General features: G+C 39.2%; 1 protein-coding gene across 2 annotated transcripts in view; it reads left to right on the top strand.

The window, feature by feature from the left end:
- The window catches only part of LOC126282143 (E3 ubiquitin-protein ligase SH3RF1), a 220261-nt gene that overhangs the window by 84498 nt on the left and 121227 nt on the right, over positions 1-14536 (top strand). For both annotated transcript variants that reach the window (XM_049981645.1, XM_049981644.1), the window contains exon 10: positions 7880-8070. In XM_049981645.1, the coding sequence (XP_049837602.1) occupies positions 7880-8070 (191 nt within the window). The remainder of the gene's footprint in view (positions 1-7879; positions 8071-14536) is intronic.

Raw genomic sequence — 14536 nt, 5'->3', positions numbered from 1 at the left:
CTTGCCACTGGAGCTTTCCGCACAAGCCCTGTCAACAGCATATTTGTGGAGGCTGGTGTCCCTCCATTGCGTATCTGGCACCAACGATTACTGGCCGCTTATGCTGCCCACATACCTAGCTTGCCCGGGCATCCCAATTACCATATGCTGTTCCCCAACTCGGTCGTCCATCTACCAAAGTGGTGGCCCCGATCGGGGTGTATGATCTCAGTTCGTGTCTGGTCTCTTCTCTCAGGGTTTGAGTTTTACCTCTCCCACCTGTTTTCCGGGCCCATATACATTTACCCCCATGGTGTTTGCACTGCCCTACCTTCGGCTCGATTTGGCACAGGGCCCAAAGGACTCAGTCCCTCCTGAGGCCCTCTGCCACCACTTTCTTTCAATCCTTGCTGCGTTTCAAGGCTCTGACATCTATACTGATGGTTTGATGGTTGCTGGTCATGTTGGTTATGCTCTTACTCTTGGGGTTCGTTATGAACAACACTCATTGCCGGCTGGCTCCAGTATTTTCACTGCCAAGCTGGTCGCCATCTCTCACGCCCTAGAGTATATCTGCTCCTGCTCAGGTGAGTCCTTCGTTATCTGTAGTGACTCCCTGAGCGGTTTATGAGCTATCGACCAATGTTTCCCTTGCTCTCGTCTGGTGATGGCTATCCAGGAGTCCCTACATACTCTTGCCCATTGCGGCCGCTCTGTGGTCTTTGTGTGGACCCTGGGTCATGTTGGCATCACAGGTAATGTACATGTTGTCACGCTGGCCAAACAGGCTGTCGGTGCACCAGCCTTAGAGATTGGCCTTTCGGAGAGTGACCTCAGGTCAGTTTTGTGGCACAAGGTACTTCGCACCTAAGGTGAAGAATGGTGCACCTTGCCTTCACCTAACAAACTTTGGGCCATCAAGGAAACTACTGGTGTGTGGCGCTTCTCCTTGCGGTCTCTCGCAAAGACCCTGCTGTGCTCTGCTGGCTGCGCATTGGCCACACCTGGTTAATGCACGGTTGTCTCTTGCACCATGAGGACCCACCTCTCTGTCACTGTGGATCAGTGTTGACATTCGTCGACATCTTGCTGGCGTGTCCATTTTTAACCACACTCAGGCAGACGTATGCTCTGCCTGATATGCTCCCTGCACTTTTATTGGATGACGCTGCAATGGCAGACTTAATTTTGAGTTTTATTCATGCAGTGGATTTTTATCGCTCAATCTAATGGTTCGTGTCCTTTTTTATGTTGAGTCTGGCCTTTGGCCTCCGGTTTTAGATTGTGGTTTTTAGCGTGTTTCTAGGTAGTTGGCTTTTCCTCTTGTTTTTTCCATGGTTGGTCAACCACTGTCACCCTCCAGGTGATTTTAATTCCTTTTATTTGGTCTCTGTCTGTGTCTTTCTTGTCTTCTGTCGTCCCTTGTCATCTCTGGTGGTTGTTTTTATTCTTTTTGGGTGTTTAAAGTTCGTGGAAAAAGGGACTGATGGCCCTTGTAGTCTGGTCCCTTCCATCCCATAAACCAACCAACCAACCAACAAATAAGTGCAGTAGTTCTTACTTTTTAGCAAAGAGATCCAAAATTGTGGGTTGTTTCAATTTTTTGTAGTATTTTTGTTTTTCAGTGTTGTTTTCCAGTTCATTAATGGAGTAGAAAGCTTTGGCATCTGTAGCAAAAATATATTTTGTTGTTGTCTTCACCAGTTTACATCTGCTACAGAAAGAACCTCATTGTCATCACTATCACATTCTGCATTATTGTTTATTTGCTGAAAGTCAGTCATGTCTTCAACAGATATACTTTCAACAATGACAACGCTGTCATCAGTATGTAGAAAATTTGCACCAGATGCTCCAACTGCAGCTTTTCTCATGATAAAGCAATTAAGAGTTTTTATCATCATTATTTCCTAGATCTGGTGTGTAAGATCCATTTGAATGAATGCCTTTTGCACAACAGCTTTCCTGTGATAAGTTTTTAAGCCTACAGGAAAATTAAAGAGGCCTTTGGATATAAGAGCAGCAGCTGTATGAATATCTAGCTGAAGGGTGGAAGCAGTACATAGAGGGTCTATTCATGGGAGATGAAATTCATGCCAATGTTATATAAATGCAAGAGGTTGTAGATGAAGTTGAGATGGAAGATATGATACTGAGAGAATAATTCAACAATGGAAAATCCAGGATGGAATGTAACAATATTGAGAAGGAAAGTTACTACTCACCATATAGCGGAGATGCTGAGAGAATAATTTGAAAGGACACTGAAAGGCCGACGTGGAAACAAGATCCCGGTAGTAGATGATATTCCATCAGAACTACTGATGGCCTTAGGAGAGCCAACCATGACCGGCCTCTTCTACCTGGTGTATGACACAATTGAAATACCTTCAGACTCAAGATGAATGTGGTAATTCATATTCCAAAAAAATCAGTTGCTGAAGTGAAAATTACTCAACTACCAGTTTAATAAGTTATGGTTGCGAAACACTTGCACAAATTCTGTAAAGAAGGAGGTAAAAACTTGTAGAAGCCAACCTCGGGGAAGATCAGTTTTGAGTCCAGGGAAATGCAGGAACAAGTGAGGAAATAGTGACCTTACAAATTATTGTAGAAGATAGGTTAAGGAAATTTTGAAGGTATCAGGGGTAAAATACAGAGAATGAAAGGCTCCTTACATCTTGTACAGAAACCAGATGGCAGTTAAGAGTCGAGAGGCACATAAGAGAAGCAGTAATTGAGAAGGTAGGGAGATAGGGCTGTAGTTTATCCCTGACGTTGTTCAATCTGTACATTGAGCAAGCAGTAAAGGAAACGGAAGAAAAATTAGGAGTAGGAATTAAAGTTCAGGGAGAAGAAATAAAAAAAAATCAGGTTTGCCTTTCACATTGTAATTCTTTCAGAGACAGCTAAGGACTTGCAAGAACAGATGAAGGGAATGGATATGTCTTGAAAGGAGGATAGAAGATGAACACCAACAGAAGCAAAACAAAGATAATGGAATGCAGTCAAATTAAATCAGGCAGTGCTTGTGGGAATCAGGTTAAGAAATAAGACAACACAATAAATGACTTTTGTCATTTGCGCAGCATAATAACTAATGATGGCAGAAACAGAGATGATGTAAAATGTAGACTCTCAATGAGAAGAAGAGCATTCTTGAAGGAGACAAAATCTCATTAACATCAAGTATAGACTTAAGTATTTGGAAGTCTTTTCTGAAGGTATTTGTCTGGAACATGAACAATAAACAGTTTAGACAAGAAGAGAGGTATTTGTATGGAAGTGAAACATGAGCAATAAACAGTTTAGACAAGAAGAAAATAGGATCTTTCTAAACGTGGTGACACAGAAGAAAGCTGAGGATTGGGTGGCAGATCATGTAACTAATGAGGAGGTACTGCATAGAATTGAGGAGATTCGAAATTTGTGGGACAATTTGACTATAAGAAGAGGCTGGTTGATGGGACACTTTCTGAGCCATCGAGGGACCATTGTTTTAGTACTAGAGGGAAGAGAGTGTGTGTGTGTGTGTGTGTGTGTGTGTGTGTGTGTGTGTGTGTGTGTGTGTGTGTGCGCGCGCGCGTGTGTGTGTGTGTGTGTGTGTGTGTGTGTGTGTGTGTGTGTGTGAGAGAGAGAGAGAGAGAGGAGAGAGAGAGAGAGAGAGAGAGAGAGAGAGAGCAGATTCAGGACGACGTAGGTTGTTGTTGTTATTCAGAGATGAAGGCGCTTACACAGGCTAGAGTAGCATGGAAAGCTGCATCAAACCAATCTTTGTATTTTAGACAACAACAACAACAACAACAACAACAACAACTGGTTGCATCGTCAGGTACATCTCAGTAGGGGGGGAGCGGGACGACGACAACAACAACAACAACAACAACAACAACAGAGATTGCCGAGATTTATTTTTTTACAGTGGGTCCAGTGAAAAAGTTAATGCTGTGTGGGTACTAAATATACATAATTGACAGTATTCTCAAGAGAATCAAGTACAAGCTGGTTACTCAAATTCAATTCATTTACAGTGAAACATAGAGATAATTGTCCTCTGTCACTCTTAGTCAAGTTGTATTAAAACATTCTTAAAAGAAATGGTAATCAAAGTATTATTAGTGGACTGGAGGAGACAGCCATGATAAATGCATGAAGTTTTAGAAAGAAACCTGGAGAATAATACAATAAAAGTATATCAACCAGACTAATTAACCAGACCAAGAAATAGATAAAACATGTAAAAGTCTATTGTATAATGCTTACCTGGAGGAAAATAACTACAGTATCATGTAGGACCATGACATGGGCAGTACTACAAACATATTAAAACTGTATAAACTGTAGCGAAGTGCATGAACTCAGAATGAAAATCAAATGGGCCAGAAATAAAAAAGAATGGCAAGGAAAACAAAATAAATAGAAGAATAAAAATCCCTGCCATAGAGGATGTATCATCGTGTGAAGAAGTGTGGGCTGATACCAGCTGAATACTGAGGCCATGGTCAAGCGTTATTTGACAGGCAAGCGCAAATAAGGCCCAGAAATAGGTGGCGTAGTAGTAAATAATAAAACCTGAATAAGAGCACTGGGATGCACCCTTACATTCATAGTGTTATATTAAAAAAAGTAATAAAAACATTTGAAAGGAAAGAAGATTCATAATATTGTCATTATTCCAACCCGGATTTTCCATTATTTGTATTTGAATGTAACGGCATGTCTCGGCAAACTTATAAAGGTTTTATTATTTACTGTCTGTCTTACATTTCACCGTGCCACGCCACCTGTCCTTACATTTTGCCATACCACGCCACCTATTTCCAGATCTACTATGCATTTATCTGTCAACTGACACATGTCCGTGCACTCAATATTCAGCTATTTACAGCCCATGTTAGTTCTCGCCGTGACAAGTCAGTTGCTTGTGATAAGACCCATGTAGGTGGCCATTCATGTGGACAGACAGCCTGTTGGTTGTCATGTCTACATAGAATGCAGCACAATGGTTGCAGCTTAGCTTGTAGATGACATGACTGGTTTCACAGGTAGCCCAGCCCTGCCTTTCCTGGGATAGGTGATGTTAGTGGCCAGATTGTAGTAAATGGTGGTGGGAGGATGTATGGGACAGGTCCTGAATCTAGGTCCATTACAGGGGTATGGGCCATGAGATAAGGGATTGGGAGCAGGTGTTGTGTAAGGATGGACAAGTATGTTGTGTAGGTTCAGTGGACGGTAGAGTACCGCTGTAGGAGGGGTGGGAAGGATAGTGGGCAGGACATTTCTCATTTCAGGGCACAACAAGAGGTAATCAAAACCCTGGCGGAGATGGTAATTCAGTTGCGCCATATCAGACCTACTAACCACCAGCAATACACCCACTTAGCTCCCACACATTCCATACCACGAAGTCACTTCCTCACATCCTAGCCACCCATGGTCGTCGCATCTGCAGTGATGAGCAGTTTCTCTCAAAATATACCGAGGGCCTCACTGAAGCCTTCACTGACTGTAATTATCCTCCCATCCTTGTACAAAAACAAATCTCCGGCGCCTTATCTTTCCAGTCTCCCAATGCCCCACAGTCCGGCCACAGAGGAGCATTCCCCTCGTAACTCAGTACCACCCAGGACTGGAGCAACTGAATTAAATTCCCTGCCAGGATTTCGATTACCTCTTGTTGTGCCCTGAAATGAGAAATGTCCTGTCCACTATCCTTCCCACCTCTCCCACAGTGGTATTCCACTGTCCACTGAACCTACTGAATATACTCACCCATCCTTACACAACCCTTGCTCCCAATCCCTTACCTTATGGCTCATACCCCTGTAATAGACCTAGGTGCAAGATCTGTCCCATATATCCTCCCACTACCACCTACTCCAGTCTGGTCCCTAACATCCTGTGAAATGAGTCATGTCTTCTACAACCACTGTGCATTCATTCTATGTAGAAGTGACAACTAACAGGCTGTCTGTCCGCATGAATGGCCACTAACAAACTGTGGCCTAGAAGCAAGTAGACCACCCTGTTGCTGAACACGCTGCCAAATATGATATCCTTAATTTCAGTGACTGCTTCACAACCTGTGCCATATGGGTCCTTCCCATCAACTCCAGCTTATCTGAATTGCGCAGGTGGGAACTTTCCTTGCAACACATCCTATGTTCCCGGAACATTCCTTGCCTCAAACTTCGTTAGTCACTGTCCACCCATCCAACCCCTTCTCTGCTCCCATTCTGGCACTACACAGCCGTCATTCCACCACCACACTCAGTTCTTATTTATTTATATCTTATTTAATTTTTTGTTTATTTATTTAATTTATTACTCATTTATATCTCTCTATTTCGTTCCTTTTCTGCTACAATTGAAATGAAATGCTCGACTATCATATATTTGGTTGTAGAAGACAAGTGTGCCATCTGTGTTCTGTGTATCATTCCTGTACAGTGTATGTAGTTTGTCCTATGTACCTTTTACTGAATGCACACAATATTCTTATAGATTCAGGCAGAAGATCACTATTCACTTGGTATTTCTTCATAGTTCTGAAGAAATATTTCTGATGCATGGAAGAAAAGCTGTACACTTTACATCATCATCATTTCTTTCCTCTACGTTGGTTTGATATTTTGACTAGCAGAGCTTCCATAATATGCTGCAACTATCTAGTTTTCTTGAAAACAGCTGAACAGCAAGACAGTTTATCTACTTCCACTGCTTCAATCCCCTCTTCATCGGAGTTCTATTAATGGTCGCTTAAACAGTTTTAAGGGACAAAACAAATGGAAATTTGACAGGACGTGATAAGGACTGTATGTGAAATGCTCAAAAACCTCAAAATTCGTATTCTGAAGAGTCAGAACAATGAAGTCAGGGATATGTGGATGCACATTGTCATGAAAAAAATAAATAAAAAATACATTGTTTGTCAATAGAAGCGAGTGTTGTGTTTTGAATTGTAGGTTGTAACTCGCTGTGAAGCAAATAATTGTAGTATTGGCCATTTTCTGTTGACCCTTTTTCCAGCCAATGTTCCAGAATTTGCACTTGTGTGTCCCCAAAGAAAGCTGTGAACAACACTTTTTTCTGCAGAGGGTTGACTCTTTGAATTTCTTTTGGTTGGCGGTTTGGGATGTTTCCATTCCATGCTGCGGTGTTTGCTCTCTGGTGAAAATTGATTAACCAATCTTTCATCTCTTTTGATGATTTCTTTCAAAAACATTTTATTTAATTGGCATGACAGTGCAGTAGCTGCTGATAGATTCTCACACAACTCTCTATTGAATTGTTTTGGGACTCCTCCCACACAGACTGTATGAAAGCTGAGCCTGTTATGAATCAAGTCACACGGAATCATGACTAATGTGTATTTAGTTTTTCACTTTATCAAAAGTCACTTGTCACTTATGCAGAACCAGGCTAACAACTTGTTAAATGTTGACAACAGTAATATGACTGGACATCGGTTCCTGTTCTTTCCGTGGTCTTCTTGCTTGTTTGGCTACAATTGTATTGTTCAGTCCTCTGGAGAACATTTCTCCATGGGAAAACAATGTGCTGAAAGCTTTATGAACTTGAGCTCTTGGCACACTTTCAGATAACAAAAAATGATTTACAGAACTCTGTTCTTCGTCTGTGCAAATGAAAAGTGGCATAACTATGTTTACTCCACAAGAGTGCAAAGTGAACTGATGTGACCTGCTACAAGTAAATAAAATGGTGCCATCTACTGGCTGGCTAGAGCACTAAGCTGTTCTAGATAATTAGAACAGAAGTGTAGACACTTACTAACTTACCCTCAGGTCTAGCTAGCATGTGACATTATGTTAGAGTAGGAAGTTAGCTTACATTGTTTTCTAGGAACATGCCATGTTTTATATTTGTGTCTTATCTTCAGAGCACTACCTAATCTGCACAACCATCTGCGTTGTGCGGTCCGTGTTGCTTCTGGCACGGGCAGTAGCTCCCCACGAGCAAATGGAACTCCACCCTTGGAACCTCGCAGTTACACTCGTTCCAGGCAAGGACCTGCAACTCTGCCCTATAGTCCTAAGCAGCAGTCACATGGACCCGCACTAGACTTATTGAGTGAGTATTAGTGATTGATATCTCTGCCTTAATTTGTTTGGGTTTGTGGAGTCTCTGAATCTAGATTCTGCTTGGGTGTCATGAACATATGCTATAAAGAAGATGAAACGCTATCTCTTATTAGTTTCATCATTTTTATTTGCATTTAATTGATATTGAAAGTTTTTCTCCTTTGGTCTTTCTTAGGTGATGTAAATTTACAACATGCAAATAGAATAAATTTGAATGATGAAATAATAGAGTATGGTATAACACATAGCCAGACAAGTTTCATTAACAGTGGTAAAGCGACAAATACATTTTTCTCAGAAATTATAGTTTCATGAGTAGTTTCAAAAACTAATGCAGATGAAAATGTTTTTAGCTTTATTTTTGCTCATGGAATAGTGTGCAAAAAGAATTGAAAAACTTTTAGTCTTTTAAAAAAATTGAACAGCTTTGTTTGAAAATTTTGTGAGTGTGAAATGATCTTTTGATAAATTTCTGTGGGTGATGTCCTAAAGTACATGAATAATGCACATAATCAAAATAAATGTGGCAGTAAAAACAGTTGTTACAATTATGTCTGTGACATCACTTAAAGGAAACATTTTTCCCTCCCCCATAACTTGAAAACCAAGCAGAAAGGCAACTGTTGACTTTATTTTACCTTTAAACAATAACAAACATTCTTGGAAGCAGTACATTTGTATAGAGGCAGCATGGTGTGGAATAAATTTGGTTGAACTTGGGACACAAATTTTTTGCTTGTGTTAGATAATCTGGGAAGATAACTGTGTCAAAAGCAGCAGCTGATGACGATGATGATGGTGATGATGATGATGATCAGTCAATGCTTAAATTTTTAATTTTGTATGAAATATTAATTGAAAGACTTTATCATTCCTCCATCTTCTTCTTTTGTTTCTTCTCTTCGTTGAGACTCCTAATACAACAGTAAATAATTTAAAAGCATTCATTGATGATTAGTAATGGCCTGCTGTAGTGAATTCTACTATACAAAATACAGTTAGTGATTTTGATTTGCACAAAAATACAGCTGAAAATAAAATTCATCATTATGTTAAAATTAGTTTTTTCTTCTATTCTTGAGCCTGACTTTATCACCTCCACCTGGAACAATGTAGGTACAGGTAGATGTATTTTGGTGTGAGTTGTGTAACTGATGTCGAAGCTCCTGCATCTGCCCCTGCAGAGATTTTTTTCACAGACAGGATGTCAAACTATACAGATTATATAAAATCAGTAATACACCAATAATTAAAACAAAAAATTTCTTTTTTTATCTTTCCCACAAATCAATAAGCAGCTGTTTGCAATCAAAATGTTATGGATTATCATCCAAAACCTTGTCCTGTTGTATTTTGCAAACTTAGTTATTTTCTCCCCCTCACAGTATGCAGATGACATTAAATTTATAAATTGGATATTTCCGTAACACTCTTTGATTTAGCTAGAGGTTTTTGCTGTATTCAGCTGGAAGTGCCGATGATTGGTCAGACCTTTGTGACTGTCATGTAGACATTTGTTCACAAGATAATTGTTGTTAGTATTACGAAGATGTATGTACTAAGAGGTTGGTTCTGCCAACACAGTTGACTGAGCCAGTTGCTACAGACAGTGCTTAATGCGTATGTAGGTTAAGTCATTGTAACAGTCCCTTTAAATACTAGTGACACTGCTACATTACTCTTCCTATTTTCTCATCTCCCTTCCCTCTCCATTTCATTTCATAGTTATTCTTTCACAATCAACCACTTATAATGAATTAACTAATTGATGTAAAAATTTGTTAACATTGGCAAATTATAATTTAAGAGTTCTTTAAGAAATACATTTTGGTATGTACAATGAAACATATAATTGACAAGCAATTGTGTATCACAAAATGTATTGTTTTGTTGCAATTGTCCTTTCTCCAAAATTTTCAGACTACACATTGATTTAATAAAAATCCATAAAGGCACAACTTATAATAAATTGCTTCACAATACGAGGGGGCAGTACTTGAGAATGGGTCACAAAAGCATTCTGTACACTTTCCTTTATAGATGAGCTACACTTTCCCAAAATACTGACACTAAAACGAATACAAGTATTTGCCTTCCCACTACCAAGCAGATGTGTTCATTTCTTTTTGTATCCCTTCTGAATTGGCTTACTATATTCTTCGCTTGGTAACCCACCCTGAACTTTAATTCCTACTCCTAATGTTTCTTCAGTTTCCTTTACTGCTTGCTCATTGTACAGAATGAACATCAGGGATAAACTACAGCTCAGTCTCTCTACCTTCTCAATCCCTGCTTCTCTTACAGGCCCCTCGACTCTTAACTGCCATCTGGTTTCTGTACAAGATGTAAGGAGCCTTTTATTCTGTGTATTTTATCCCTGATACCTTCAAAATTTCAATGAGAGTACTGCAGTCAACATTTTCAAAACTTCCCTAAATCTACAAATGTTATAAACATTGGCTTGAATTTCCTTAACCTATCTTCTACGATAATTTTGTAAGGTCACTATTGCCTCACTTGTTCCTGCATTTCCCTGGACTCAAAACTGATTATCCCCGAGGTTGGCTTCTACTAGTTTTTCCCTTTTTCTTTACAGAGTATGTGCAAGTGTTTTGCAACAATGACTTATTAAACTGATAGTTCAGTAATTTTCACACACATCAGCAACTGCTTTGTTTGGAATTGGAATTATCACATTAATCTTGAGTCTGAAGGTGTTCCAACTGTGTCATACATCTTGCACACCAGTTAGAAGAGGCTATCAATAGTTCTGATGGAATGTCATCTACTCCCAGGGCCTTGTTTCCATGTAGATCTTTCAGTGCTCTGTCAAGTTCTTCTCTCAATATCGTATCTCCCATCTTGTCTTCATCTCCAATGTCTTCTATTTGTGTAATATTGCCATCAATTTCATCTAACATTAATAGACACTCTAGGCACTGCTTCCACCTTTCAGCTCTCCCTTGTTCACTTAGTACTGTTTTTCTGTCCGAGCTCCTGATATTCATAAAGTGCTTCTCTTATCTCCAAAGGCCTGTTTAATTTTCCTGTAGGTTATGTCTAGTTTTGCCATATTGAAATATGCTTCTAAATCCTTAAATTTCTCCTCTAACTATTCCTCCTTAGCCACTTTGCATTGCCCGTCACTCAAATTTTTTGATCTTTGTATTCACCTTCTCCTTTTTCATTTGCTGCGTTTTTATATTTTCTCCTTTCATCAAGTAAATTCAATGTCTCCTGTGTTATCCACAGATATCTACTAGGCCTTATCTTTTTTCGTATTTCATCCTCTTCTGCCTTCAGCATTTCATCTCTTAATGCTACTTATTCATCTTTTACTGTAATCCGTTTCCTTGTTCTAGTGAAGCACTGCCACATGCTCTCTCTGAAACTCCCAGTAACCTCTGAATTCTTTCAACTTACACCTAGTCCCATCTTTTTAATTTCCTACATTTTTGCAATTTCTTTGTGTGTTATCTGCATTTTGAAGCCAATAAATTGTGGGAAGAGTCCATATCTTCCTCTGGAAGAGTTTTACAGTTGGGTCTGAAAGCTCTGTCTTAACATTATATAATCAATCTCTTCAATTTCCTAACATTTTCAATTTCCTCAATTCACAACAAATAAATTGTGGTCTGAGTCAACATCTGCCCCTAAAATGTCAATGTGACTGTGTCAAGCAGCACACAAATAATGCTGTAGTTGAACATTACAGGATGTTTTTTCTACTCATCCGCATTACTTTACATGTTTATATACTTGAAGCACATTGCCGTTCATCACCCCAACTAAAAATTTTGTCATTTTCATTATCAATAAAATTCACCGACAGTCATATACTTTAAGATATATTATTTTATTCTGAAAGCAATCAGTTTTTTCATTTCATTTTGCCATCTTCAGGCCCCATACACTTCTATGAAATACATGAACTTGTTGTATAGCACCGTAAGTCACTGGATATCGTGAATTTAAATTGTTATACAGTTGCTTCATACAAAGACATGACAACCTATCACATCCTTGTGGGTAGAAACTTTTCTGTCTCAAGGAATTTTTTATGTTCAGACTCAGAATGCGTTCAAGAATTCTGCAGCAAACCAGTGTTAAGAATATTGGTCTGTAATTGAGCAGGTCTGTTCTTTACGTTTCTTATATACAGGAGCCACCTGCAACTTTTTTCCTGTGCAAGATATTTGAGATTAAGAAAGCAAAGGGGCCAGTGCCACAGAATACTCCCTGTATAACCTGGTAAACTGTTTTCAACTCTTTCAGTTGCCTCTCTACACCAGGGATGTCTATTGCTGTATCCTTCATGGTAGTCTGTGCAATAGTCAAACGATGATATGTTCATATGATCCTCTGCATGAATGATTTCTTAAGAATGAAGTTTCAAACTTCAGCTTTCCTTTTGCTGTCTTCTATTGCCACCCGACACTAGTTGGTAAGTGACTGGATAGAAGCCTTCGACCCACGTAGTTATAGATTTTATGTATGATCAGTATTTTCATGTTCTCATCCATCACACTAACACTGTGTGACACTGCCAGTAGTGTTTAAACTGGTATCAATATGGCCAAGGAATAGTGTCCACAAGTTTCTTCAGGTGTGCCATTTTCAGCTATAGGCAATCATTGATGATTAGAGCCTTTCGAGAGGCCGAATTGCGGGGATTTTAGTTGCACTATTTCACCTATTGTTCCAACTAGTCCCAGATGTTTTCCTCATGACTAATCTTATGCAATTAACAGGCCAGTAGAGGTGTGATAGGGTGCCAGCATGTTCGTCAAACAACGAATGTATGTGTGCAGCTATGTGAATGTGGCCTTTGTCATCTTGGAAAATGGGAGCATCAATTGCATACTCATTTTGAAGGTGCAGAAGAAAGGGTTATGCTTGTTTATAGAGAGTTTTGAATTAAATTTCTTGGTTCATGTTCATGGTAACCTGAATGAGTGGCCCCAAGGAATGGGACAAAAAACACCTGCAGAACACAACAGAACAAAATCCGACCTGAACTACGTCTCGCACACACTGTGTGTTTAAGTACCTCATTGAGCTGTTGGTGCACTTTAGACCTTGTGTCATTTGAAAAGTGGCAGGTACACTACACAACCAATTATATTAAAGTGTCACAGTGCCACAAAAAAACACACTCGAAGAAATCTGCCACAAAGCAAATCATAAATTCATGTTTTCAGAAATAGTGCATTACCTATTCAGTTACAGTACACAGCATAAACTGAAGTGAAACACTTCTCGAGGCAATAAACAGTAGTAGAGGTAAATCAAAATTTTAAACATCCAAGAAACATGAATAAAACCTTCTCAGTTTACTTATCACCTCAAATCTGGATAGAATTTTGAGCTTTCAACAAAATAACCTGTCACCTTCATTAGGAATAACTGACTGCTGTGATGGTAACTATTTATAGCCCATAGACTGCTTGTGATTGATCAATGTTTGTTGTGTTTCCAGAGATAGTGTCCATGTTTGCACCATTGGTGCCACCCGTTTTGTTAGAATGTAGGCAGTTCAGCCTATTTCTGTCTTCCAGCAGTCGCAACGTGCTTCTTTGCACTACTACAGTTTTAGCCTCTGTTGCAGTTAAATTTATTTTCACACATTCTAATTTCTTCTGTTTCCTTAAACGAAGGATAGAATTTCAGTTTCATAAAACATTATTCTGTGTTTATTCTCGAGACTTTAGAAATTGCTGATTTCTCAAATTCACGATTTTTAATGTGCCTTTAGTGTTCTGTACAGCAGTTGACAACAGTGCACATAGAGTGACCTGTGTAATTGCTTCCCCACGTACAAGGATTGTCATAAATCCCAGAGTCTCTGAGACTGCCCTTAACTGGTCATAGCATCTCATTTATATTCTTGGTTGGTCAGAAAATAAGTCTTATGGCTCTTCTTCCCAGGACCCTAACTATTATCTGGATGTTCCATTACAGAAGGGAAGAAGTAGCTCACCATGTGATAGTTCAAAATTTTTGCATTTTTATTTGTTGGTGAATGTTATATCTTGAAATTGTACCCAGATTAGATGTGACACGTAAAGGAAGAATGTTTCATACAAGGATCCCAGCACAAGAAACTTTGGTCTTGTGCAAAAAAGATTTTTTGAGAAGTATGTTGGAATAAATGTGAGCTGATGTTTTTTAAATCATGTTACATACATGAACACTATCTGTCTACAAATATATTATGTAACATTTAGTTCTTAAGAACTATACAGAATATTTACTGTATCTGCAATATAATATAGTGTTTAATATTATGTAATATTTCGTGGAATGAAAAACATACAATTAAATAAATCCCATCCCCAGTCCTCTCAGATATAGAATATGATATGCCTGTTGTGAGGATGCGGTATGAATTGCAGAGTGCCCGAAAATAAGTGGAATGGATTCCAGTCATGCAGCTGATGTCTGTTGCACTGTAA

Source organism: Schistocerca gregaria, chromosome 7 (genome assembly GCF_023897955.1).
Source record: "Schistocerca gregaria isolate iqSchGreg1 chromosome 7, iqSchGreg1.2, whole genome shotgun sequence".
NCBI classification, from domain to species: domain Eukaryota; kingdom Metazoa; phylum Arthropoda; class Insecta; order Orthoptera; family Acrididae; genus Schistocerca; species Schistocerca gregaria.
This window is presented reverse-complemented; position numbering and strand designations above follow the sequence as displayed.